General features: G+C 39.0%; 1 protein-coding gene across 1 annotated transcript in view; it reads right to left on the reverse strand.

Moving 5' to 3' along the window:
• The window catches only part of WIF1 (WNT inhibitory factor 1), a 65,261-nt gene that overhangs the window by 20,394 nt on the left and 18,237 nt on the right, over positions 1-26,630 (reverse strand). The window contains exon 3 of the mRNA XM_008684375.2: positions 4,620-4,728. Coding sequence (XP_008682597.2) covers positions 4,620-4,728 — 109 coding nt within the window. The remainder of the gene's footprint in view (positions 1-4,619; positions 4,729-26,630) is intronic.

A 26,630-nucleotide genomic window follows, 5' to 3' on the forward strand; every position in this document is an offset into this window, starting at 1 on the left:
TCTTTTCTGTCCAGCATCCTCCTACTCATCTTTCAAAACGAAAATGAAACAGCACTTGCTCTCTGTAACCTTCCCTAGCGCCCCCTGCCTAAATGATTTCACTTACGTATTTCACCAACACCTCTATATATGTTGCTTACAATATAATGATTTAACTATGATTCTGTATCCTTCACTAAGGATGAGATTTTCAAAGGCAAGGACCATATCTTATTCTTTTTTGTAATTTCAGCACCAGCCTATTGTCCGTCACAAACTAGGCACTGACAGACACAAAGATAAACCTTGTGTGAGACACACCCATATACCTTTATACACACTTGCACACACACCACCACACATGCACATAAATGACAGAAATTCACCATCGACAGGGGGAGACACAGAGAATAAGGTATGAACAGTGTGCACGCAGAAAAAGATCTCGGAGGCAGGAAAAGCACAGATGCCCTACTTCCAAGGAATAAGAGAAACGTGACAGTTACATTGTGTTTTTGCAACAATAAGCATATGAGTAGAGGCCCACTTTTACCAAAAGCTAGATGAAATTAGTCCAGATGTTGTGAATTCCAGGGCAGTCTAGATTGTACAGTGGAAACTGAGGTAAATTAAAGCAACTCAGAGAAGCTGAAGCAGATTGAACATAACTCGCATGGCTTCAAGGACGCACTGACGTGCTGCTGATTGCTCATAAACTCACTCCTATAGAGAAGTAAACAGCCAATGTATTCTGATTAAATACCTCTTCCACACTGAGACAGGAGCCTCCGGTCACCGGAGCCACTGCCCTGACCAGGGAAGAGACGAGAGAGGAGCGGGAGCGCATCCTCGGCGGCACGTGACCACAAATGCTGTGTGATCTCAATATAGTCATCAGTGCCCCGAGCTGTGCTGACCGCCATTCATTCTCTCAGCCAACACTGAGTACCTTCCCTGGGCTTCACTCTCTGCTAAGGTCTAGGGTCCCTCCAGCATTAGCACCTATGGAAAGATTTCTAACATGGGATTCCTGGAAGTCTTTGGTTGAGAAACAAGCCTGCTCTGTTGGTTTCATGGTATGACAGAAACGGTGTTCAAAGAGGTAAAGCCTTGGCTTGATGGAAACTGGTTTTTGTTATCCAGTTTTCCTGAAGCAGCCTGCAGTTTGTATTTCCTGTTTTCTTCAGCTGCCAGAAGGCAGGCACTTCATAACTGTTAAAGATCAAGAGTTTTCCTTTTCATGCAATGTTTCGGCATCGAGGAGTCTGGGGGGATAAAAGAACTTGGCAGCGTGAGGGTATAAAATAGACCAGTAGAATAATGAATACTACCTGGATGTTTGGGGGCAAAGACCCACTGATTTGGTTACTTTTTAATAATTCAAGGTACCCTTACTGCTCCTACTGTGGGGACTGAGCTAATGAGGCTAACGACTAACTGCCCTGCAATGAGCTAAAATTCCCATAAACTTCTTGCACCTGCATTTCTGCAAACAAATCCTACATCTGCCTTCAAAACCCTATGTGTGGGGGTAGGGGGGTGTGGGGGGGTTGTACATGCAGTGTGTGTGTGTGTATGTGTGTGCGTGCACACATGCACAAGTCAAATCAGCCCAGAAGAAGGCTTATTCTTTTTACTCCTACCTTGTCCAAAGCATCAATCACTTTCCCCCTAAATTTTATTATTTATAAAGATTCTAGATTATTAGAAATTGAAGTTTTATCTCAGCATGGTGAATTAAAATATTGTCACATCATATATTCAAAATTGGATTGTTTCAATATCTGACAAAATAGAATTTCAGTAAGCATTTTTTTACTAGACACTACAGTGAATAAGGCTGGGAAGATTTAGGATATAAGCATTAAATTGGAGACCCAAAGACACAAAGAAGTTGAGCAGGTGTAACTGTATAATTAATTTAATTATTTAATGGGCTACAGTGCACTTGTATTCCTTTAATAATCAGAAAGCAACAAAGGAAAATTTTAAGAATATAAAATGGAAATTGAGAGATATAATACATATTTGTTTTATTCCTGACTGCTTCTAAAAAGAAAGAGCAAAAAATATCAAGAAAATTTAATAAAAAAATTATCTTTGACTAAAAAGAAACACGGTGTGACATGGCATGAGACTGAGTAATGGCCGTATTCCGAGAATGTTCTCGTCTCCATGATATAGCAGTATGCGACTACAGTAGCAATGCCATCTGTGTGGAATAGGGATGGATGGATCTGGAATGGGATATCCATATCCTTGGGGCTACACATCTCAGGTGAGTGTAACTCCAGAATCCAAGGCCTCATTCCTTCATAGGAGCTTCCTAGAACCCCATACCATCTGGTTTGGAAGCAAATACTCTGGAAGGGCTGCTAGTTGTACCTGCAGCACTGGGATGACCCAAGAGAAACCCAAATTCACTCTTGCCGTCTACACCCACATGTGTACCTTTGCCAGGAAACTGAAAAAACTCTGCGTATTTAGTCCCCAGCTCTTCCAGTGCTGGCATGTGATCACAGAGCTCCACCAGAAGTAGGAGATGACCACAACCTGAAAATGGACTTTACAAGGCTATCTGATTTCCTAATTATGGCATAGATTTATATGAGTGCTCACTGAGATTTTCATTTGACATCAAAGTTATTCTAACATTCCTCTAGAAGAATAAGACTAATTTTTTTAAAAAAAGGACAGGATTATGACATCAGTTATTTAAAAATATTATAAAACTAAAAATATTGCAATATTGGAACAAATAGTAAGCTCTAAAACTCTATGTATGGAAGAGCTTAATGTGAAATAAAAGGCATATCTTGAATCAATTCATCCTCTCACACTGGAAAAGCTGAATACTCAGGAAAATAATTCCGATGAGAGCCCTACCTCATACTATTGCTGAAATAAATTTTGATAAAATACTAGAAGCCTGTATAAATTATCACATAACTGCTCTCTGAATAAGAATTAACTTCCAAGCATAAAAGCAGTAGGAAAAAAATGACAAAGGGATAGTTCTGATCACATAGGACTTAGACTCTGCATATCCCCGCCTTAAAAAAAATAATAAACTGAAAAATATGCCAGAAAGTGTAAATAGTTAATATATAGTGAGCTTTGCAAGTCAATAAATTATTTTATATTTTCAATATAAAAATAAGCATGGTCAACAGACATTTTACATTGTTCAATAGATATAGGAAAATGTCTTTTACCTCAGTTGGAATAAAAAAAATGAAATTAAAAGAACATTAAGAAACCTCTTTTCACTTTTTAAGTCAGCAAAACAGTTCACATGATTAATAACCCACGTTGATGAGGTTATGGTGAGCTAGGCCCTCTCCCACACTGCTAGCCAGGGTACAAATGGGCACAACCTTTGTGGAAAGTAATTTGGCATTTTGGCAATTTGTTCTAAAAGCCTTTTGAAATGTTCATAGTTCATGTCCTTTGACACAATAATTATACTTCTAAGAATCTATTTTAATAAAATAATGAGATGAGCTCTAAGATTTTGGTACAAACATTGATCCAATAAGTAATTTGTAAAGTCCTGTTCTGTGCTGGGCCCTGTGTTGGCAGTCGTGGTGAATAAGACAAACAGGGCCTCCTACTCAGTGACCATCTATTACTTTAAAAAGGATGTTTATTGTGGTATTTCTAGTATGAAAACCCTGAAAACTAAGTAACACCCAATAAGGGAATGAGTAAACCAATTATGGGTATGTTCATAAAATGGATAATAAGGGCATCGAAAACAACTTTTGGGAAAATCTAAAATCACATGGAAAAATGCTTATGTTAAAATGTTAAAAGCAAAAAAAAAAAAAAAACCACATAGTGCCAAACTAAATATATAATATTATCACAACTATGGAAAAATATATATTCATAGACTAGAAAGAAACGAACATGTATTTGACCGTGTTAACATAAGTGATCTCTGTACTTCTCTGAAAGTCATGAAACCTGGTCTCAGCCCCACTGCTTATTACTCATATATGATTTTGAGAAAGTCAGTGAAGCCTCAGAAGGCTTAATTTTCTAATTTGTAGAATGGAGCAGTAATTCTGTCCTTGACTCCTTCCCAAAACTCAAATTGGATAAGGCATGAGCTGCTACTCTGCAGGCTGAACAGTTCTAAACGAATACACCATACTCTATTTTCTCAGCAGAGAAGGATGTTTAGTTCTGAAATATTAACCCCTTTCTCCCACTTTTCCATGTCTCTTCACTCCTTCAAATTCCTATTTGATACAATGTTCATTTGGGGGAAATTTTTCTTGATGGATCCCACTTCCCCCCAGTCACTTGCTTTGCATCTGTGCCACGTTTATGGGCACTACATTAATTCAGGTGGTGACTTCCTTTTTTTAAATCTGGAATCACTTATGAACTGGGGCTATGTCAAGTTTTTAGCAAATTAGGAAACAGCCATTTCGTCACTCCTAACCTAATTTTCTGCCCAAAGGAGATAGAGACATCACAATCAAGCTGCCCTAAAATCACCGGGATTTCCTCAGGAAAACATTCTATGATTCCTCTGATGGGTGACTTCCAGATCTTGAATATTATTCCCATCACCATTATATTTTAAATGTAAACTTCCCTCCCCTCCCCACAAAGCAAAGACCACCCACCTGATGCCTTGTGAGGCACTGTTCCCAGCAGAGGGACATTGACGGTTGGGTCTGCCATGATGCCTTTATCCAGGGAGCGTAAGGACAGGAATTCATAGAAGTATTCTGCCTACAACAAAAGGCATTGACTGTCAGTACCATGGGAACCATGGAGCGTGAGAAGGCATTTCTTAACTGGTCACTCCTCCGATGGGAGAGTGAGATTTTTCGCTACAGGAAATCTGGAACACATGACATCTAAAAAACTGTGTAGGCGTAACTCACCCTTCTGGATTTTAGAACTCTAGAATTAGGCTCTGTTTGTAGAGAAGTGATGCTTTAAAAAGATTAATGACATCTCTCCAAAATATCCATAACGTAGCTTATTAGTGTAAACAATATTATTTAGTTGCTGTCTCTTAAAAGAATTGAGAAAAAAAATGCTCTTAAGAAAACAAGTGCTGTCAAAACAATCAGCAACTAGTCCTTAGAAAATCCATGTCAACCTCTCGGGTCATTCTTTAATTCTTTTCAAATCTGAGGTGATCAGAATTTGGAAAGCTGTAATACATAAGGGATAATGAAAGCAGTAAGCTATTGGCAAAAGAAGATATTCAAGTCCAAAATGTAATGATCTTGCTGTGAATATTTATTTTTCAGTATCATTCCCTTTGGCAGGTTTACATTTAAGGTCTCAATTTAATTATGGAGAGAAAAGCCTAAAAGCGTAAAAATCACCATTGCAATATGACAACATGCTGTAAAATTGTAAACATTTTCATTTTCCCACTAAGTCGAGTAGAGAACATGGTTCCTGCTACTTGAATAGCCACGAAATACTGAAAATAGTGAAGTATAATCTCCCTGGAGAGCTTTGATGCTTAGCTGATTCTCAAGGGGGTTATTCAAAGGATTTGTGATGGAGACAATGTGTTCTTGCTTGGGAATAAAAAACAATCAGTAAATAGTGCCGAGGCCAAAATGAGAGGCGAGCTGAGTGGCTCTGCAGTTATCTGTAGAGATATGCAGAATTTGGATGGGTTAATTAACTAAATTATGAATTACATAAATATGGGCTAGAACGACGTTTAAAACAGAATATGGCCTTTCTTAGAGTCAGTATCAAATTGATTTCCCAGTATGGAAGATATTAAGAGAGACCTGGTAGACAGTCACACAATTTTTTGCCTTATGTCATAGTATCACTGTATTGGGTATTAAGGACTCCATATGGGGATGATCTCAGCTGCTGTGGGGTTACTGGTGACACTTGCAGCATGTTGGGAAACGCTTCTTGGTTTCCCCAGGAAAACTGACGAAATTCCTACCGTGGCCCCTTCTTTGGGTTGCGGCAGTGTTCCAGATGACCTCCATGCAGGGTCCTTAGATGGGCAACAAAGTTTCGTGAATTAATTTTATTAAATTCATTCACCAGAAGGGCCCTGAGAATAAAGAGTATTAAGACCCTCGATTCTTACCCTGTTTGAGGGAAGGCAGAGGGATTACAAGAAGTCTGACGAAACAAAGGAGTGTCATCAGGAAAGGTAATTCAATTTGGAATGAATTCCTTTGAAAAAGAGAACATTATTTCTGTTGCAGTAAAACCAGCACCTATTAAAAGTTGGGCTTCTTCTTAGAGAGTGTTTCGTGAATCAATAATCTGGGCTCTGGGCATCCCCGCAACCTCTCCAGGTGTTTTAAATGCCCTCCACCCGCTGCACTTACGTCGGTGCTTTACTAGATCACGTTTATCACTTAACATTGTGTTCTAAAACATATTTCAGTTTGCATTATGAAAGGATTTAGTGTTTATGCCCTTATAATTAATAACTTTGGGTTATCTGTATTACTAAGTACAGTAATAACAACTAGCGAACAATAACATAACAAACACCTGTGTAATGCATATCACGTCCCAAGACTTGAATTAACAGTACATGTAAGGATGGAAAAGAGCTGAGTGGATAGAGCATGCTATCCTGAAATAAAGCATGCTGAAAGTAAAACATTTCAGTGGCTAGATTGCTTTAAATACTGTAAGTTGTCATTTGCTGTTCCATAATTATATCTTGGAACTTCATCACGTTATAAGTGAAATTTACATTTATATGGGTGATATACTTTAAAAGGCCATTAATAAAAAATAAAATTAAATATAAGCTAAAAATTTTTTGTGTGTGTTAATAAGAAAAAGGATGAAAGACTAGCCACCCATGTTAAAACAATGATTGTGTAGGATCGAGGCTGATTTTTCCCCAAATTTTCTACAAGTGGTTCCATGCCTTTTATAGTGAAATAAATACATTTACTTAAAAACAAACATTAATTATGTATCTTGCTTCAGTTCTGTGTGGCTGATGATAATCACTGGCCCTATTTGTATAATTCTCTGATCTGTTCATAGATGAAATATTCTTCTTGGACCTCTATTTAGTGAGACTTTGCTCATGTAACAATTTGATTTAAATCTCTTGTTCATCTCCTTGAAAGTGTCCTTTTGTTTTTTTTTAAGATTTTATTTATTTACTTAGAGAGATAGTGTGAGTGGTGGGGAGGGGCAGAAGGAGAGAGAGAATTCAAGAAAACTCTGGGCTGAGAACACAGCCTGACATGGGGCTCAATCCCAAGACCCTGAGATCATGACCTGAGCCAGAATCAGCAGTTGGACGCTCAACTGACTGAGCCATCCAGGCGCCCCTCCTTGAAAGTGTGCTTTAAGAAAACAACACGTAGTAATAAAGTAGGTTCTGAATGTGTCTCTCAAAAACTTTTGATGATGTTCAAAGAATGTGGAACTGAAAGAATTTCACTCAGGATCCAGAAACAACTCCATAGAGCCTCTGGGTCTCCTGTTGTTGCTTTTGAGTATGGCCACATTAAGTAGGCTGTCAAGCGTGGAATCCATTACATTCAGTGTCAGAGAGTTTGTAATTAGCATTGGCGTGACTATTTAACATGATGCATCTAGGTTTAATGGGTTTGTCTGGACAGCCAATATTCTCATCTTATCAATAACACATTTCACACTAGAGGTTTTAGGGTGTGCCTTTGATATCTCTGAGAATCAGTAAATATCAGTTTTTTCTGCTGCGATCCTAAGACTGTATTACAGGGCAGGAACTGGTCAAAACAGTTTCCTGCTTAGATTTTATCAGCAATAGGCAGGTTCCGGAGAAAACTTCTTTTTTGTTTTTCTTTCTTTTTAAAAGATGATAATGATGCTGTAATTTCTGAAGTATATAATTTCATACTTTCCTTCATACTTGGTATGTATATTTTAAGGGGGTTTGTCCATCTGGTATTTTCATTGCCTTCTTAAAAATTCCAATTTGAAAACTACTTAGAAATTGACCAACCCTTTGTCTCTGATCTTGACACTGACTTCTTTCAATGTTTCATTTGGCATTATCAACAGATCTACCAAAACCACCCATGTCATATACATATTTCTACAAATCAGTTATCATCATCATGTAGTAGAGATGACCTATATTTCTCATTTAACTTAAGTATTAACTTCAATGGCTAAAATATTTCCCTCAAAGAAAAATGGCTGATGAAATAAATGATAGATTTATAATGTCATAGTTTAAGTTCTAGAGAGGACTTTCTGTTTTTACTTTACTTATAATATCATGAACAGTCTTAGTCTCAAACCTCTCCACTGGAAACACTTATTGGGGGGCAAATAAGACCTAAATTCTATGCCAAAGAGAACAGCAAGTTTGCTTTAAAGTTTGGGAACAAGTTTCACAGATTGTAGATTTATTACTTAGATAAAAGGAACTCAGAGCATGAACTGTAATAAGGAGGTGGCATATTGGAGAGCATGAAACCTCTATTAAGGAAAAGTACATTTTGTTTTATTAAATGACACTAGTGGAAACGCAGGTAGAGGTAAGTAGGGTGCTTATTTGAGAAGCACATGAAAAGATTGCCTTGTATTCAAACAAAGAATGAGTCTATTCAGGAGAATAATTCACTTCTAAATTAAGTTGCTGAAAAACCTTGCTGGCCTGGTTTGCCACGCAGTAAATTTTCTTTTCATGGAGAAGTATAAAAGACACCCAAATATTATCAAGAGAGGAGTGAGTGCTGGAGGCCATTTAACTTGCTTCCAAGCAACTTGGCTGAATATTAAGGTTGTTCCTTCCAGAAGAGATGAAGACATCATTTAAACAGCAAAATGGGACAACTCAGAACGCCTTCACTCTGGCACTCTTTCTTGGGTAGACACAGAAAGGAAGCAGAGAACTGCATTAACCATTGGGAGGAACAGAGAGAATCCAGTATTTCTTTTCCATCTTTGAAGTTCTGGGTTTGTGGTGCATACTTCATCGAATATATTAGCATGAGAATTATAGGAGCCTCTGAGTTGCGAAAAGCAGGGCTCTCAAACCTCTTTTAACTTCATGTATCCTGATGCTGACCTAAGTGTTCCTGAGCAGCACTGGAACAATCACGGTATCAGATTTGTCCTGAAGAAAATTTCAGGTGGTTCACAGATACCAAGCGTACAGATGCCATAAAGCTCGAAAATTTACAAATAATTTTTATTGAGTGTTTACTAAACTCCGGTCGCTGTTCATCTCATTCTCACAAGAACCTGATGTTATTAGCATACACGTTGTGTTCAGATTAGCCAGGCACTCAGTATGAGAATTACTAGCAGGATCTGAAATAGCTCCTACACTGTATGTGAAAGGGCAAGAAGCAATCTCCTGAAGTAAGCAAGAAAGGAAAAGAGTTCGACGTTAAAGTCCCAAACCAAATGAATCAGCACACCCAATGCTTAAAATAATCTGACGCCTGAATGTCTAGACCAAAAATTGCCAGATCTCACATTCTTCCTGGGCATTCTTCTTGTCACTTCCCTGCAAAATTTCATCCTTCAAACTCACAACTCATTATCCTTGGATGCTGGGACGCTCTGCTGATTGTTCCCCCATGTCAGGATTTTCCTGCACTTCCTTGTTAACCCCCCTCCTCTCAGCTCATGATTGTTAAAAATCGCTAAGACTCAGGCCTCAGCTCTTCTCTTTTTATATCCTGTCATAAAACTCATGCACTTGCACAGATGGAACTGTTTCCTTTTGGGCCAATGATGCTCACTCAAAGAGAACCATTCCCACTGCCTCATGGCCAAGCTTGTGTGCACGGACCTTCATTATTACCTTCCCAAAGCAGCTGCCTCACTTGGTGTCTTTGTATCTGTCAACAGTATTATCATTTTTCCAATAACAGAAGTACTGTGCCTCTGCCTGATTGTTGTTTCTTGCCTCTACTTCGTCTCCCGATAGCCAGACAGATACCAAAGTTTTGTCCTTTCTCCTTGTATAATCTTTTGATTCTGTCCCTGCCTTTCATTCCCACTGCTTCTACCCTAACCCAGCCCTTATTTCCTCACGTTGGCATTATTATAACATTTTCTGAAATATCTTTCTAGCCTTCCTGTTTAAAATCTCCACCATGAGATGAGCCAATATACCTAATGGAAACATTAGTTATGCCATACACGATGCTTTCCTGTCACCCCGTATCTCTAGGAGAAGGCCCTTAGCCTGGTAAGAGTCCTCTACAGTCTGGCTCCAAATTTCCTTTATTTCGGACTACTCCCCAACAGGGATCCTGTCCTGGAGCTCAACTGGCCTGCTCTGAATACACCATAGCCATACCTATATTCCAGTGTTTTCACCTACACTGGCCTGCAGTAGGACTCAAACCAGTGTGGCCCTTAAGCATATACTGTCTGTATTATTATTAAACTTTTCCCATGTGTAGATCATGTATTGTCATGTACAGTTCGGATCCTCTGTGATTAAGAAAGGGATTGTGTTCCCCCCCTCCCCACCACTCTACTGGAGATTCACTCAGCATTGGGTACAACCAGGTATTTAATAAATATTTGCTGAATGAATGAATGACCTACTGAGAAGCATCCAGATGCGTAAGCCCAGTGAATTCCAGAACATTCCATTCACATTGTTATGGTGAAATGGCATTAGCCTCTGATTTTACTGACTGGCCATCGGCTTTTCTTTTTGGCAATTGCTTAAATTACTTTTATGGGTCAAAAGATTCTCTTTTACTTGCTGTGTGGCCGGTCACCACAGCAGATATACAGAATAGAGAACGTTTTTGAAAAAAGAGCAATGAAACAAACATTGACATTTGATATCCAATCTCTATGTAGTTTGTAACTGTTTTATGCTTTTTTAGGGACAAAACCTTGGCAATGAGGCTCCCAGAATAAATATAAGCAGATAACGTAGATAAGGTCCAGTTCTGGAACATGATGTTGTCCAGTGCTCTTCTGGTTCATATTTCCAGAAGAGACTTGATCTCTTCTATAAGTTACATATACATAATTTAAATTATATGTAATTTATATAATTTTAAGTTTATAAATTTCGTAAATCTGTATATAAATTTATATAAATTTTGCCTTCTGAAAATTACAATATGCACTTACAATGTCACTGGGAAAGTGTGAAATATCAACAAAGACTTCTTTCATGACTTCTTTTGAAACTGGCTCTAAGGAGAATTTGTTTCAAAAACAAAAAGAAAAAGCTCCTTCTCGTGCAGAGTAGTTGTTCAATTGTCTCACTGGTCTTGGCTTAATTGATAATGAAATGAACATTACTTAAAGAGAGAACCTCGATCAGCCTCGTCCTTCTGTTTCAGTAATTGGTTTTATCCACACTGCCGTTGACCACAGTTAGCGGGATGGGTTGAGGGAGTAAAGCTATTGGAATATAATGGTAATATTAAAACTTAAAGTCCAAGTAAACACATCCGGGACCATGAAAGTTTTGTAAACTAAAACTGGCAGGAGATCACACAGTTTGGTTTCACATGAATCTGAAATATCTAAGACATTTTCCATCTTTTTCCTCCTACGGTTTGGAATCACCATTGCTCATGCAAACCAGAAACAGACCTGGCTATCTGACAAATCACTGGCTAGTCACTCTCTTTTAAGATTCCTAAAGACAGAAAACCAATGTAATAGAGTGCTATATTGCTGTTGTGTGTTAGATAAAACCAAAAGCTAGGGTTTTTTATTTTTTTTGAGGACGGGTTACAATGAAGTAGAAAAGCCAAGCATTGGGGAATGGAAAAGAGCTCTCTCTCTTTTTTTTTTTTTAGTTCTTCTAAAGATGGAGAAAAAGGGTATTAGTATGCAGACAAAGTAGGTTCTAAAAATATAGCCCCCCTTCAGCATACTGCTTTCACCAGATTGCCAAAATTTTCCATGGGAAGGGCAACATAAGCAGCAGTGAGGCTTCTGAAAGTTTCATTCCTCTTTATTCCTCGAGGTTTCTGGGACAAGGATCTCCTCCTCCCAGTAAGCCTACCCTAATTCAAGCATTTGCACAGTTATGGGTCAATGGCAATCCCAAAATTGGGCACCAAAAAGGACAGTATTGGGCAATATGGGGGGGGGTCTAAGGAAAGGGACTGAGGAAAGAAAACTTTGTTCTAAGGGGTGTAGCTGGCACTCTGTGCACCAGGAGCAGTCCAAACAGGAGGTGTGGTAAAAGAAACCGCAGGAGCACAGCCACACGCTTCTCCTAGAGAGTAGGCGGTAATTATTGGAGAACGTGGAAGGGCTAAAGCAGCGGTATGAATACAGGTGCTCTAGAGGAGATGAGAGGAGATTTCAGCTCTTGAAAAAGGAAAAGGAAACTTTTTCTGTTTTTTTCTTCTCATCTCAAGATTTATATTTAAATATTTCTTTTCCTAAAGCTTCAAAAGCAGTTAGCATGGTGGTGAGTATTAAGGAGGGCACGTATTGCAATGAGCACTGGGTGTTATACGCAAACAATGAATCATGGAACACTACATCAAAAACTAATGAAGTACCGTATGGTGACTAACATAACATAATAATAATAATAATAACAAAGCTTCAGAAGCAGTCATTAAGTATTCATTTATACGGGGTGGGGGAGAAGAGAATGGGCTAAGAGCTCTGTCTTGGATAATAATTTCACAACTGAGCAATTGCCCTTACACCTCGTGCAGTACATTTATTCCTCATCAGTATCTCATTCCCTTGGTCTCACCTTCATACAAGTCACATGGTGGTGTATTTCAATGCATCACATTTTTAGGACAGAATGACTTTTATAAAATGTCCAAATAAATCTGTGTAGCACATATAAGTAGCTCAAAAGAGGCAAGACTCATGTCCCATTTCTTTCAGAGTTCTTTATAATGTATAGTTATCTCCTGGGATGTATATTTATTTCATTCCATTGATAAAAAGTGTTTGGAAATTTTTAACTGACTTAGAAATATCAGTAGATTCTCAATGATGGCTTTCAAAATATTTAACATTAGGTCATGTCTTTCTTAGTCTTAGCTTCAGGTAGTTTTCTGAAATTCTTAAATATATTTTTATTGAAGCCATATGGACAGTATTAACTTACTTCTTGATTTAAAAAAAAAACAGAAAAAAAAAGACTTCCCTTCTTGAATTTGTGTTTTGAAAAAATACATTAAATTATTTGGTAAATATGAGTTATGCCTTAATTTGACTTCTTTGTTCATATAATCACAATTTCATATATCAAAATACTACGCTACAAGATATCATCCAATGACCAGTTATTCTATTCCTATCTAAGAGCCAAACAAAAAAAAGAAGTCTGTGATTTCATAGTTACAGATTTTCAAAGTCTAAAAATTTAGGGAACTAGTGTTACTAGCAGAAGATTCAAGTAGCAGTCATCACTATAAATGTATTTTTATACTTCAGAAAAAACGATTGCCGGGGCGCCTGGGTGGCACAGCGGTTAAGCGTCTGCCTTCGGCTCAGGGCGTGATCCCGGTGTTATGGGATCGAGTCCCACATCGGGCTCCTCCGCTATGAGCCTGCTTCTCCCTCTCCCACTCCCCCTGCTTGTGTTCCCTCTCTCGCTGGCTGTCTCTCTCTGTCGAATGAATAAATAAAATGTTAAAAAAAAAAAAGAAAAGAAAAGAAAAAACGATTGCCTAGAACATATAGCATCATCAGCCCTTTTATTCTTCTAAATTCCACTAGATGTTTGCTATTTTAAAACTGTTATTCATACATGCATTATTCATCCTTTTTAAGAAAATGAGAAACTGAGGCAGAACTGAAACAATTTCCTAGAGAACACTGATGATGAAAATCCATAGTCTGAGGACTGGTTAATGTATGTGGCCAACTTCAATTGCCCTCTAATACCCCTGAGCAATTCTTTTATTTGTTTATTATTATTTTGTTTTATTTTTTTAGAGAGGGAGAAGGGTGGGGGAGGGATAGAGGGAGAGGGAGAGAGAGACCCTCAAGCACAGTCTCACAACCCTGAGATCATGACCTGAGCTGAAATCCAGAGTCGGATCCTTAACTGACTGAGCCACCCAGGCAACCCCCTGAGCAATTCTCTTAAACATCCCTATTCTCTCCCTTCTCCTACACACAACAGTTCCATAGTTTCCCCAAAGCCCTCTGCCCCATCCCTGCTATGATCACTCAACTGATGACAATACCCTTTTCACAAAGGAAACAGACATTGCTAGATATGGATTCTCTCAACTTTTCCTCCATCCTCCTACAAACAGCCAGCATTCACATTCAATCAGCTTCCTTCCTATATCCTCTGAGATTGGCTCTAACAGTAATGTCATCTTCCCTCATGTATATTAATATGATGAAAAGGTTAAAAACCCAACCCTGTCTCTACCAGGCTATCTTTCTTCCCTCCTGTCATTACAATGCTTCCAGAGGGGTCTATATTCATGGCTTCAGTGTTCCAGCTCATCAGTCTTCGGCTCACTATGGTAAGGCTTTTGCCCTCATCATTTTTTTTTAAGATTTTATTTATTCATTTGAGAGAGAGAGGGAGTGTGTGCGCATGATTGGGGGAAGGACAGAAGGAGAGGGAGAAGCAGACTTCTTGCTGAGCAGGGAGGCTGACATGGGGCTGGAACCCAAGACCCTGAGATCATGACCTGAGCTGAAGGCACACGCTTAACCAACTGAGCCACCCAGGCACCCCTGTCCTTATCACTATTAAAATGTCTTCATAAGGTCGCAGAGGGCCTCCGAATTGTTAAATCCAATGAGCACTTTCCATCTTAATCTCTCCTATTATTCTCTGAATTTTTTTTAAAAGATTTTATTTATTTATTTGACAGAGATAGAGACAGCCAGCGAGAGAGGGAACACAAGTAGGGGGAGTGGGAGAGGAAGAAGCAGGCTCCTAGTGGAGGAGCCTGATGTGGGGCTCGATCCCATAACGCCGGGATCACGCCCTGAGCCGAAGGAAGACGCTTAACCGCTGTGCCACCCAGGCGCCCCTATTCTCTGAATTTTTAAATTATAATCAACTTTTTTTGTTTGCCCTGTCTATAGCAACAGTGTTTGTGAGTTCCTCTTCTCCTTCTCTCATCAGTCTTTCCCTAATGACCTTCACATGCTTCTCTTTCTATAATGGCACCTTAAAAAGAGCTCTGATTGTGGTCCCACGTACCCTTAGAACATTCATATATTATGTTCATATATATGTGACTATTTTCCTGGGGAGAGCAGACCCTAGCTTTCATCATGTTCTTAAAGGAGTTCCATGACTCAAAAAATAATGGTAAGAGCCACTGCCTTAAATGCTGAAACTACTGCCACTCTCTTCTTGCTTCTGCTCTCTTCTTGAGGTATTTATCCATTTAAATGACTTCAATATATACCAACATTTCAACAACTTCCAAATTTTTATCTCCAGTTTTCACATTTCTTCTGAGCTCTAGGTTCATATTGACAGCTGTCTACCAGACATCTCCTCTTGGACTTAACATGTTTGAACCAAACTCATTATTTTCCTGATGAATCTATTCACTTACATTTCTTTACATAGCACTATATGCCTGATTACTCAAGATATAAACGTGTCTTTCTAGACCCCCAACTTTTCTCTCGCCAGCCATCTCCACAAACTTTCACTGATTTCTCAAATCTATTCCCTTCTTTTCCTTCCCACTGTTACTACCAAAATTCAGACTTTCTTCCCCATGCTCCTGTAATTGTCCCCTAACCTATCTCCCTAGTAACTCCTGCTGTCCAGATTTATACCCTCCAGGCTATGATGTCATCCAGTTTTCTTCCTAAATGTCAGCTGGACCATACCACTGCTCCCACTTAAAACTCTTAATTGTTTCTAACCATGGGGAAGAGTTTAGCTACTGCTTTACAGCTCGCTCTGCTCACCGGCCTCGTCTCAGGTCTTCCCTCACGTTGTTGGTCCAGCCATAGCAAGCTTTGAGTCCACGAACTGCCATGTTGTCTCATGAACCCTGCTCCCTACTCTATGCCTGGATTTTCCACTCCGTGCTCTTGGCCACCAAGCAATTTGACTTACTTCTCCAGGCACAGGTGAAATGTCATCTCTTTCATAAAACTTTCCTGCCCCAGATTCTCTTTCCTGTACTTTCCCCCTTATCTTTACTATCGTGCTTCCAGTAACGGTCTATTTACTTGTTTTCCCCATTAAACTCTCTTCTATGGAAGGGACTTTGCCTATTCTTATTTCAATCCCCAGTGACTAACAGTTTTTGTGGCACAAAAGCTGTTTATAAAAAATAAATACAAGCTTTGAGTCAAACTACTTGTACACTAAAATAAAAAAAATGGGTAATTCACATCTTACCGGAATTGCCTTTTTCTTTAGCTTTAAAACAAATTAGAAATGTCTTATTGAACTATTATTTTACAGGGAATTTAGAGGATAGAAGGACAAGTAAAACTATACCACAAACATATAATCAGTGAAATCCAGGCTATGGGAAACTATGGGCCAAACATCCAGTCTCCTCAACAAAAATCTGAAGGAAGAAAAAAAAGAGAGAGATGGAGGGGAAACCTACAGATTAAAAGAGAACTAAGACTTATCAACCATCACAGTGTGTGCACCTAACTTGGATTCTCACTCAAATAAACAAACTTTTAAAAACAGGTGACATATGGTTTCACTCATGATGGAACATGAGAGATAGGAGGATCGGTGGAGAGGGAGGGGAGGAATGAAGGGGGGGGTAATCAGAAGGGGGAATGAACCATGAGACACTGTGGACTCTGGGAAACAAACTGAGGGCTTCAGAGGGGAGGTGGGTGGGAGATTGGGATAGGCCAGTGATGGGTATTAAGGAGGGCACATATTGCATGGTGCACAGGGTGTTATACGCAAGTAATGAATCATGGAACATTGCATCAAGAACTGGGGATGTACTGTAAGGTGACTAATATAACAAAATAAATATTATTTTTAAAAGGTGACATTTATGAGCAATAGTTGGAAATTTAAACACTAACTACATATTTGAATATGTTAGGGAACTTTTTAATAGTTTTGAGGATTTTTTTAAAGTTTTTTTTTTATCTTTTATAGATACTAAAATATTTGTGGATAAAATGACATGATATTTGAGATTATTTCAAAATACTGTGGGAGGGGGCGATGGGTGGGGACTGTAGATAAGACATGGTTGGCCACAAATTAATGATTCTTGAATCTAAATGATAGATAAATGGGTGTTCTATCACTTAGATTCAAGAATCTTGAATCTGTGTTCACTGCTGTGTTCCAGTACCTAGAGCAGTGCCTGCACGTTGAAAGTGCTCAGTAACTATTTATTGGATGGATCAAAGAAGGAATGAATAAAGAAAGGTCAGCAAACCTAATGACATCCTTCTGTTTGTTTCAATTTGGAAAAGTTTTTGTTATGAATTAATTAGAGTTAATTGACTTTAAAACCTTTGCCAGGATCAGAGCTGTTGGCTGAAATTGATCCATGGCATAAAAGGCAAGATCTAGGAAAATCAAACGTGTTTTTGGAAACATAAGCACAGTATAATTTTTGTTATTGTTGTTTAGAGAGTCGGTGTGTGCATGTGCGAGGAGGGATGGGAGCATATGCTGAGAGAGGAGCAGAGAGAGAAAGGGGGAGAGAGAGAGAGAGATCTCAAGCAGGCTCCAAGTTCAATATGGAGCCCAAAGTGGGGCTCAATCTCAGGATCCTGAGATCATGACCTGAGCTGAAACCAAGAGTTGGACGGTTAACTGACTAAGCCACCCAGGCGCCCCCCCTTTTTTTCACAGTATAATTTAACTACAATTTTACTGATCACATGATTCCTTTCTATTCAGATTTTAACACAAGAAATTGGTTGTAGGAGATTAAACATTGAATTTAATTTATTTTTTATTTAATTTTATTATTACATTATTATTTATTTTTAATTTCCTTTCTTAAGTTCAGACATATAGTATTATTATCAGAGTTTCTCAAAAATAGAGACTAAGACTTCTTCCGCAATCCTTGTCTTGCCTAACACTGTACTAGACAATACAGGTAATAAAGACTGCTGACTTAAACCAGTACTTTTTTCTAAAAAAAAACATACTCTCCATTGTTCTCTTTATCAGAAAAATTCTTATGTCGATACAAGTATGTAAGTATGAGTGTTAGAAAACTTGTAAATAATTAAATAAGTATCTGAAGGAAGAGCACGCCAGCAGAAAGAATAGTGGTGCCTAGTCCCTCAGGTGGGAAGGTACCTGGCACAGTGGTAAAGAGCAAGGAGGCCAGTGGTGACAGGACCAGAGCCGGCAGGGCACCATGGTGACCAGCATTCAGCAGGATGGGAAGCATCACTCTGTCACAGGCAAAGGGGTCAGCTGCGCCCAGTGGAGGAACCCAGGAAGGTGCTCATAAGAACAAGATCAGCTCTAAACATCCTCTGGGGCCAGAAGAAACACTGTAGGTGACACCAATGCCCTGTCTCTTACCTCTTGTCTCTGTTTTCCATGCCCCTGACCTGCACCCCAGCCTTCCAGCCCTAGAGGAGCTGGAGCTGTCTATGAGAAGAGTCAACCACAGTGCCTTCCAGGCTGCAGCTAAGGGAGGGGAGGAGTTTTAACTGTGAATGAAAACTGGAATTTTATCTACTACACAGGAGTGGATATTTTAATTACTGAAATGAGAATAATCTTAGCACTAAAGTAACCAGAGGACATTTTACTGTCTTTGGCTAACTAGAGAAAATCCAGAATCTGCCTGAGGAGTCATCCAAAGGCCCAGGGAGAAAGTAGCCTACACGGCAGGTTTGCAGGGGCTGCTGTGAGAAACAGTAAAGACTGCTCTATGTCATTACACATGGCGGCATCTTGCTTATTTGCTGTAATAAGCCCTTGGGTCCTTACATAAGGATCTTAGGAGCCAAAGAGCGGCAGCATATTTCCTTTTGTAACCTCATGGTCTTTCTATTTTGCCCACTTAAAACATGCCAGACTATTAACACAAATATGAACCCTCCTTTATTTCTTTCTAATTATTATGTTACATATTAGCTTTCTCGTATGTAAGAATTATTTCATGTAAATTCTTTAGTACTTTCAGTTCCCCTTCCTGGATGTAAACCTAGTTAATGACCATGACTCTTTTCCAAGAGCACAATGAATGACAGTACTTTGCAGTTAAAATAAACGGCTACGAGGCAGATGCGAGCAGACACCGTAGTTAGTCAAGCTGATTCATTAAAGAAAAAAAAAAGGCACAGTAAAGCTGAATCAACTGTCATCTTTTAGTGATGACTGTTGATCTGATGTGATGAGAGAAAGTTCATGCACGTGGATGGGTTGATCCGGCTCCCGGATGGTCTGGAACATCGTTAACTCATACAGACTGATTCTGGCCCTCGTTCAAACTTCTCAGCCTTTGTTCTTGGGGCTCAGAGGATGGCTTTGAAGTTCAGGATAAAGCTCTTCTAACACACCATTACCAAAGAATAACCTTTTGATTATGATCTCATGAAAGTATAATCAATAACTTACATAAGTTAAAACCATGGCAAACAGTGACGGTCCTGTAATTGGGCCTTTATGAATTCCATATGTTACAATCTCTGCATTAGCTAGCAGTCTTGCATAATACATAGATTTCTTCCCCAAACATAGCCGTTGAACTTTCTTAAAAGGCTATGAAACTTTTCACAGCTACTGTCAGCCTTGAACTCTTCAGGCCCCTGAGCTTGGTTGTGGGTATGTAACAGGCAGGATTTTTGGAAAGCTTAAATATTTCTCCCAAATCCAACGGACAGTCATTTGTGCAAAGCAATTTAATCAAAGCCAGTAACTTTTTACTTAATTGTACAGCTTTAAAAAATATTTCGGGGGAAAAACACCTCCAGCAAATGATGGTTAAAAACTTAAGTAGAAAGTATATTCCCTTAGCAAAGGCATGTTCTCACATAATGTTCTCAAATAACTGGGACCTGGCTAGGAAGGCGTTATGCCATTATCTACATTATCTAAGATTGATATTTACTTCTCTCTCTTGTTAAGCCATATTACACTATTACTAAATGTAAAATGTAAGTGTTTACTGTGGCTTAATTGGCTTCACTTTAGGAGAAAGGGCAGGAAACATGCAAGAAAAGATTTGGAAAGAAAAGTACCTAACTCATGGTCACAGTAGTTAAAAACAAAAAACAAAACAAACCAGCCGAGTTCTCTGATAGATTGAAGGGGACGAAGAAGTCTGAGTTGAAGGAACATTTAGTGACAGAGTGAAGGATATCCAAGGTAAGATGAGTCCCATCCTTTTAGACTAAACATCAGATCCTTAAAGAGAGATGAGTATAAGGAGCCCAAACCAACAATTAAAGGTGGGGGAAGACGTATCAAAAAGAGTTATTTTTGCATCTTAGCCTTCTCCTTCCCAACTATTATCAGCCCTTTCAGTGTCACCTTATTCAGTTTTGTTACCTGCTACCGTGAACTCCTTCTTTTGGAACACATTTGAAAATTGCCAAAGGGGAGAAGGGAAGGGGGTGGGCAAAATGGATCAAGGGGAGTGGGAGATACAGGCTTCCAGTTATAGAATGGATAAGTCACAGGAATAAAACATATGGTGTAAGGAATATAATCAATGGTATTATAATGGTGTTCTGTGGTGACAGATGGTAGCCACACTTCTGGGGAGCACAGCATAACATATACACTTGTTGAATCACTACGTTGTATCCCTGAAACTAATGGTACACTGCGTATTGCCAAAGCTAATTTCCAGCAAATTTATACACCTTTAGATTCCTCAGTCCAAAACAGCACCATTAAAGTAATCTTTGTGACTCTACTGTCACTATATAAATTTCTCCACCTGTAAATATGTTACTAGCTTTCAAATTAAAATTTGAATTACTGACTCACAAAGCATTCATTGTGCCATTTACGTTAAAAATGTGATATTTGGCTCCATATCTCCTCTGTTTGGTCATATGTAATTCCTAAATGCAGAGACTGTATCTATTTACCAAACTATTTTCAGTTGCCCAACTTTATTTTATAAAAGTATTTTCAAAGTCTTACACACACACACACACACACACACACACACACACACACACACACACACAGATGATCGAAGAAGACCAGTAAACCAAACGGGAGAAGGATCAAGCTTTTAACATCCTTGGTTTGACTGTTTTTTAAGAAAATATCAGTGAGCTGGTTTTGGTCCAGTTTCTGTCCAGTTGTGACAAGACAACAGGCTACATAAAGAGGAAGAGAAATAGATCAATGGGAAAACCAGATGTACACAAATCAGCAAGGCCAATATGACCTAAATCATGATTTGTGCGAATGTGTGCAAACTAAAAGGCATTGAGAAATAAGTCTCCTGTATTCATTTTGTTTTGTTTTATTTTGGGTTTTTTTGGGGGGGGGGTTACAAAAAAAGAGAAAAGGATGGCTCTGGAAATTATAGACCTTTCAGCTTCAGTATCTGTTTTCATGGTTCTCACAACTAGAAGAATAACCTAGATACCAACATAGAGTCACAAGAAATAAACAGTGCCTGACTAAATTAATGTTCTTTCTCAAAAGAGAGGACAGGAAGCAATAGAGAGTCTACCTCTGTGTCAAAATCACTACTGATCGCTTCCCACAATTGGGAAATCCAGCCTTTACTCTTCTATGGGATAGCTAAACAATTGATTTAAGAGTTTAAGAGTTTATGTTATACCCAAAACATAAACTACATCAGTTTGGTACATACTGGGTGTACATACTGGATGGTATTTCAATCAGATTGGTCTTGGAAACCAATCTATCAGATATTCCTCTTCGTGACTTTTATAAACAGAATGTGAAGGTGCTCACAAAAGCTGTAGACTTTCTTTAATTGAGTGGGCTTAATACTCTGGACGACAGAAGAATCTAAGTGTTCTTAATCAATTAAAATATGACAACACTAGAACCAGAATTAAATTTACAAGGACAAAGGCCAACCGCTGAGGCATAACGGAGCAACTGAAACTAGGGAAAGCAGATCTGAAAATCATAGTTTACCACTAGCTGAAGATGAGTCAGCAATTTTCTGCCATATGGAAAATGTCAACTTCATTATGAAACTTACTGTGTGTAAAATTCTTCCTTCGTGCCAGACATTAGCTATCATGCTAGCATCTATTTAGAGAACAAACTGGTGGCCGCCAGACAGGAGGAGGGTGGTTCCATAGGTGAACCAGGTGAAGGGGATTAAGAGGCACAAACCTCCAGTTATAAAATAAGTAAGTCACGAAGACCAAAAGCACAGCATAAGGAATATGGCCAATAAGACTGTAATAACGTTGTGTGGTGACAGATGGTGACTCCACTTATTGTGGCGAGCACTGAGTAATGTAGAGAATTGTCAAATCACTATGTTGTATGCTTGAAATGAAAATAACATTGTATGGGGCACCTGGGTGGCTCAGACGGTTAAGCATCTGCCTTCGGCTGGAGTCATGATCCCAGGGTCCTGGGATCGAGCCCCACATCGGGCTCCCTGCTCAGCCGGGAGTCTGCTCCTCCCTTTCACTCTGCCTGCTACTTCCCCTGCTTGTGCTTTCTCTGTGTCAAATAAATGAATAAAATCTTTAAAAAAAAAGAAAGAAAAGAACATTGTATGTTAATTATACTTCAATTTTAAAAAAAAGAATTGGAAATTTAAAAAATGCTAGTATCTATTTTAAATGATATGAATGAATCAGAAGGATTTAGAAAAACGTTCAAAAGTTTATTGAACCATAAGAACTCTTAACCATAGGAAACAAACTGAGGGTTGCTGGAAGGGTGGGTGGGAGGATGGGGTAACTGGGTGATGGACATTAAGGAGGGTACAGGATGTAATGAGCACTGGGTGTTACATACAACTGATGAATCACTGGACTCTATTTCTTTTTTTTTAATGTTATTTTATTACATTACGTTAGTCACCATACAGTACATCCCTGGTTTCTGATGCAAGGTTCGATGATTCATTAGTTGCGTATAACACCCAGTGCACCATGCAGTATGTGCCCTCCTTACTACCCATCACCAGTCTATCCCATTCCCCCACCCCCTCCCCTCTGAAACCCTCTGAACTCTATTTCTGAAACTAATAATACACTATATGTTGATTAATTGAATTTAAATAAAATTTTGAAAAGTTTATTGAAATCATTCAAAAAGTCTTATGAAGGAGTATTGTTGAAAATTAAGTATTCAGATTGATTACTTTTCCAAGTTCATTGTTGTCTCAGAGTTCTTCCTATTTTGTTGTTGTTGTTGTTGTTTACATATCATTCTGGAAAACCAGTCCTACTTTGATGTAAATGAATTTTTCGTTCTTGTTCTCAAGTCCTAAAAAGTATAACAAAAAAGAAGCTAGATTTCATTGTAGCAGGGAAGATTCTGGATGGAGATAAAACATGGGCCATCAAAATGATGAAACTCTGGATAGCCAAAGGTGATGGTAGAGTTCTTACAGAAGATGGTTAGAGATCTGACCTGTATGCCTCCTGTGAGGGGCTGAGATCCCTTCCTGCTCAGCTAATCTACTGTTGACCTTATGGGACCCTTGTATTCACAAGCAGCTTCCCTGGCAGCATTCACTCATCACCCTCCTGCTCTGGGCGAGGACACTGCCTGCTTCGTTTTCTACTTTTTCCACTCCTGAGTTTTATCATTTGTTCATGCCGCTCTGTACTACTTTTCCTGATCCTTCCAAAATTTCTTTGTACCAAAAAATAAAATCCTTCCGTAACACTTATTTCTAAATTATCTTCCTCCCAGAGAGTAAATATTTCCATAGTACTCTTCCATCAGCCTTTTTTAAAAGAATCATCTTGGCATTTTGTCTTATGTATTTCCCTCTCTAGTGTTTCCCCCAATTTTCTTCGGTTGTGCCATATTTCTTTGGGAGATATTAGAGGAAATTGAAGTAATAGAAATTCTAGTACCATAGAGAAAAATCATGTTTATTATATGGAAGAAGAAAGAAGGAGAGGGGCTGTAATGATAGGATTGGTGGATTCTAGGGGAAAGAACTCATCTCCAAGAAAGAGCCAATGAATTAAGAGAAGGACAACAGAACAAAAGGGTCAGCACACTTTGTGCTAACATCAAGTCCTTCTTCCTCCATAGGCAGTTGATGGAAGACAAAAGCCAACCTGCAAGCCCAGGCTTTTAGAAACAGGTTAGTACAGGGTCAGGCCAACTTTTCAGAGTCACGTAAAAACAATGCTATTTTTTAAAGAATATATTTTCTGACTTATAAACACTTTACAAACCTCATTGAAAATTCTATGTATGTATTGCTTTTGATACTGTTGGAATTTCCACAATAAGGGACCTCAGAGAGCTTTGGGAACAGGTCAGTCTTCACAAAGTCCCTCTGATGGGGAAATATGACACTTTAGAGCTGGAAAAAGTCTAGGAGATCATTTGGGAAAACTGAGGCCCAGGGAGGTTAAATTATATTTCCAAGTCCCATCCATCAGGACTGGCTCAGCATGCTTTCTCTGATGCTTCTCTACCACCGTCTCCATTGCACTAATATTAAAATTAAAGAGAAAAAGAACCCAATGCTGATATTGGCACCACCATTGTTAAATACCTTCCACATCCTGGGCGCTGGTGCTGGGTGAAATGTATCATGGCCAGAACCACGCAGTGCACTATCCAGCTATCGCCTCAGCCTGCTATTCAGAGCAGTGACCAGCCCATCGGCGTGCCTCAAAATTTCACATTAGTGTGTGTGTGCGTGCGTGTGTGTGCATGTGTGTGCATGTGTGTGTTTACTGGACTGTGTAACCTAAAAACAGATCAACAGATTTCCTTATTCTTTATTCTGGGAAAAAGGTTATAGGCAATTCTTTCCTTACACATTTTATGGGACTATTGAATTGTGATGTGGTGATGTTACCTTCTCACAGACTTAAGTTTCAGACTGAAACTTCTGCTCTGCCCATCAGAAGATACATGCTCTTTTGCCAGCTCTGTTGCTAACTCTGATCCACAGAAAGTCCGTTATCACCTCTGGTCCTAGGTTTGCTAAACAGAAAATGAAGGAGGTTGAAGGAAGCTTTAAAATTCCCTTCCCTTCTAAGAGTTTGTGATTCTGAGTGGAGGCAGCACCACACATCCTTCCAGGGATTAGCATAGAGTCTCTCCTGAGCATTGGAGAAGAATAGAGTTCATTCTGCATAGATAACTGGATAGAGAACAGGGCTCAATAAAGACTTAGCTCTTAAGGCGCCTAGATGGTGCAGCGCGTTAAGTGTCCGACTTCTGATTTTGGCTCAGGTGGTGATCTCAGGGTCGTGAGACGGAGCCCCATGTCCGGGTCTGAGCTAAAGGGGCGGGGGGAGGGTGTCTGCTTGAGATTCTCTCTCCCTGTCCCTCTGCCCCTCCTCCCATCTCTCTCTCTCTCTAAAATAAATAAATAAATCTTAAAAAAAAAAAAGCTCTTAATGTTAAAGTCTCAGTATATTAGTTCTGCGCTCTTACGACCTAGGAATCTTCCCAGAAACATGCAAATTCATGCACACTTTCACCTTTATAACTTCTGATGTTTTCAAAATGCAGAGATACATTTTCATAACCAATTGATGAGATTGCTTAAAGTGAGAATGATTTCCCTCCATCAGACCTGCCCATTTCCCTTTTGTCTGCTGTGTGTTCACTGCAGGAGATACTGCTCAAAGAAGTACAGGAGGGCTCCTGTCTTTGAAGTGGCTGCAGGAAATGCTCTGCAGCGAAGCCAGCAGTTTATAAGTAACAATTTGTGTCTACCTACCAGGCTTTTTTTTTTTTTTTCTTCCCTGAACCACTTTATTCCATAGAGAGCAAATTTGGGACGAGCTAACAGACACTTCAAAGTCTAAAAAGCGGAATATTTACTCATATCAAGACTGCTGGTCCAGATGAAACCAGCTCTTTAGACGCCTGAGTACTTTTGGAAAGAGTCCTCTATATCAACTCTTTCTCCTTCTTCCACTTGGACCTACAGCTCTGGGAGCTCTGATCAGCAACTTAATTTCTTTTCTCTTTTATGGAACACCTATAAAGGCATATTTATTTGCTCAGAGTTCCCTTATTTTGATAAATGTAGGAAACATGCCATTCTTCCTCTTAGAAAGTGATATGTCCTAGCCACTGATGACAATAACTCTTTAGGCTTTGAAGTTGATCTACTTGCTTATCCTTCTCTACCCTGTCCCTTTGAAAATTGAGAAAATGGGGGCGCCTGGGTGGATCAGTCGTTAAGCATCTGCCATTGGCTCAGGGCGTGGTCCCAGAGTCCTGGGATCGAGCCCCACATCAGGCTCTTCCGCTGGGAACCTGCTTCTTCCTCTCCCACTCCCCCTGCTTGTGTTCCCTCTCTCGCTGGCTGTCTCTCTCTCTCTCGCTGTCAAATAAATAAATAAATAAATAAATAAATAAATAAAATCTTTGAAAAAAAAAAGAAAATTGAGAAAATTACATCACTGAGTGTTGGGAGAATAAATTACTTAATATGTAAAAAATTTATTTAAAGAGTAATGTGCAGAAATGAATGTTCCAATCACTATTATTTCGAAACATTTCTGGATAAATATATATCTACATATGTACACGAAACATGCAGAAAACCTCATAGATGTATTCATATTCACTTAAAATCAATAGAAAATGTGTTTCCTTGCTATGTTAAAAAGGA

Source organism: Ursus maritimus, unplaced genomic scaffold (genome assembly GCF_017311325.1).
Source record: "Ursus maritimus isolate PB19 unplaced genomic scaffold, ASM1731132v1 scaffold_21, whole genome shotgun sequence".
Classification (NCBI taxonomy): Eukaryota; Metazoa; Chordata; class Mammalia; order Carnivora; family Ursidae; genus Ursus; species Ursus maritimus.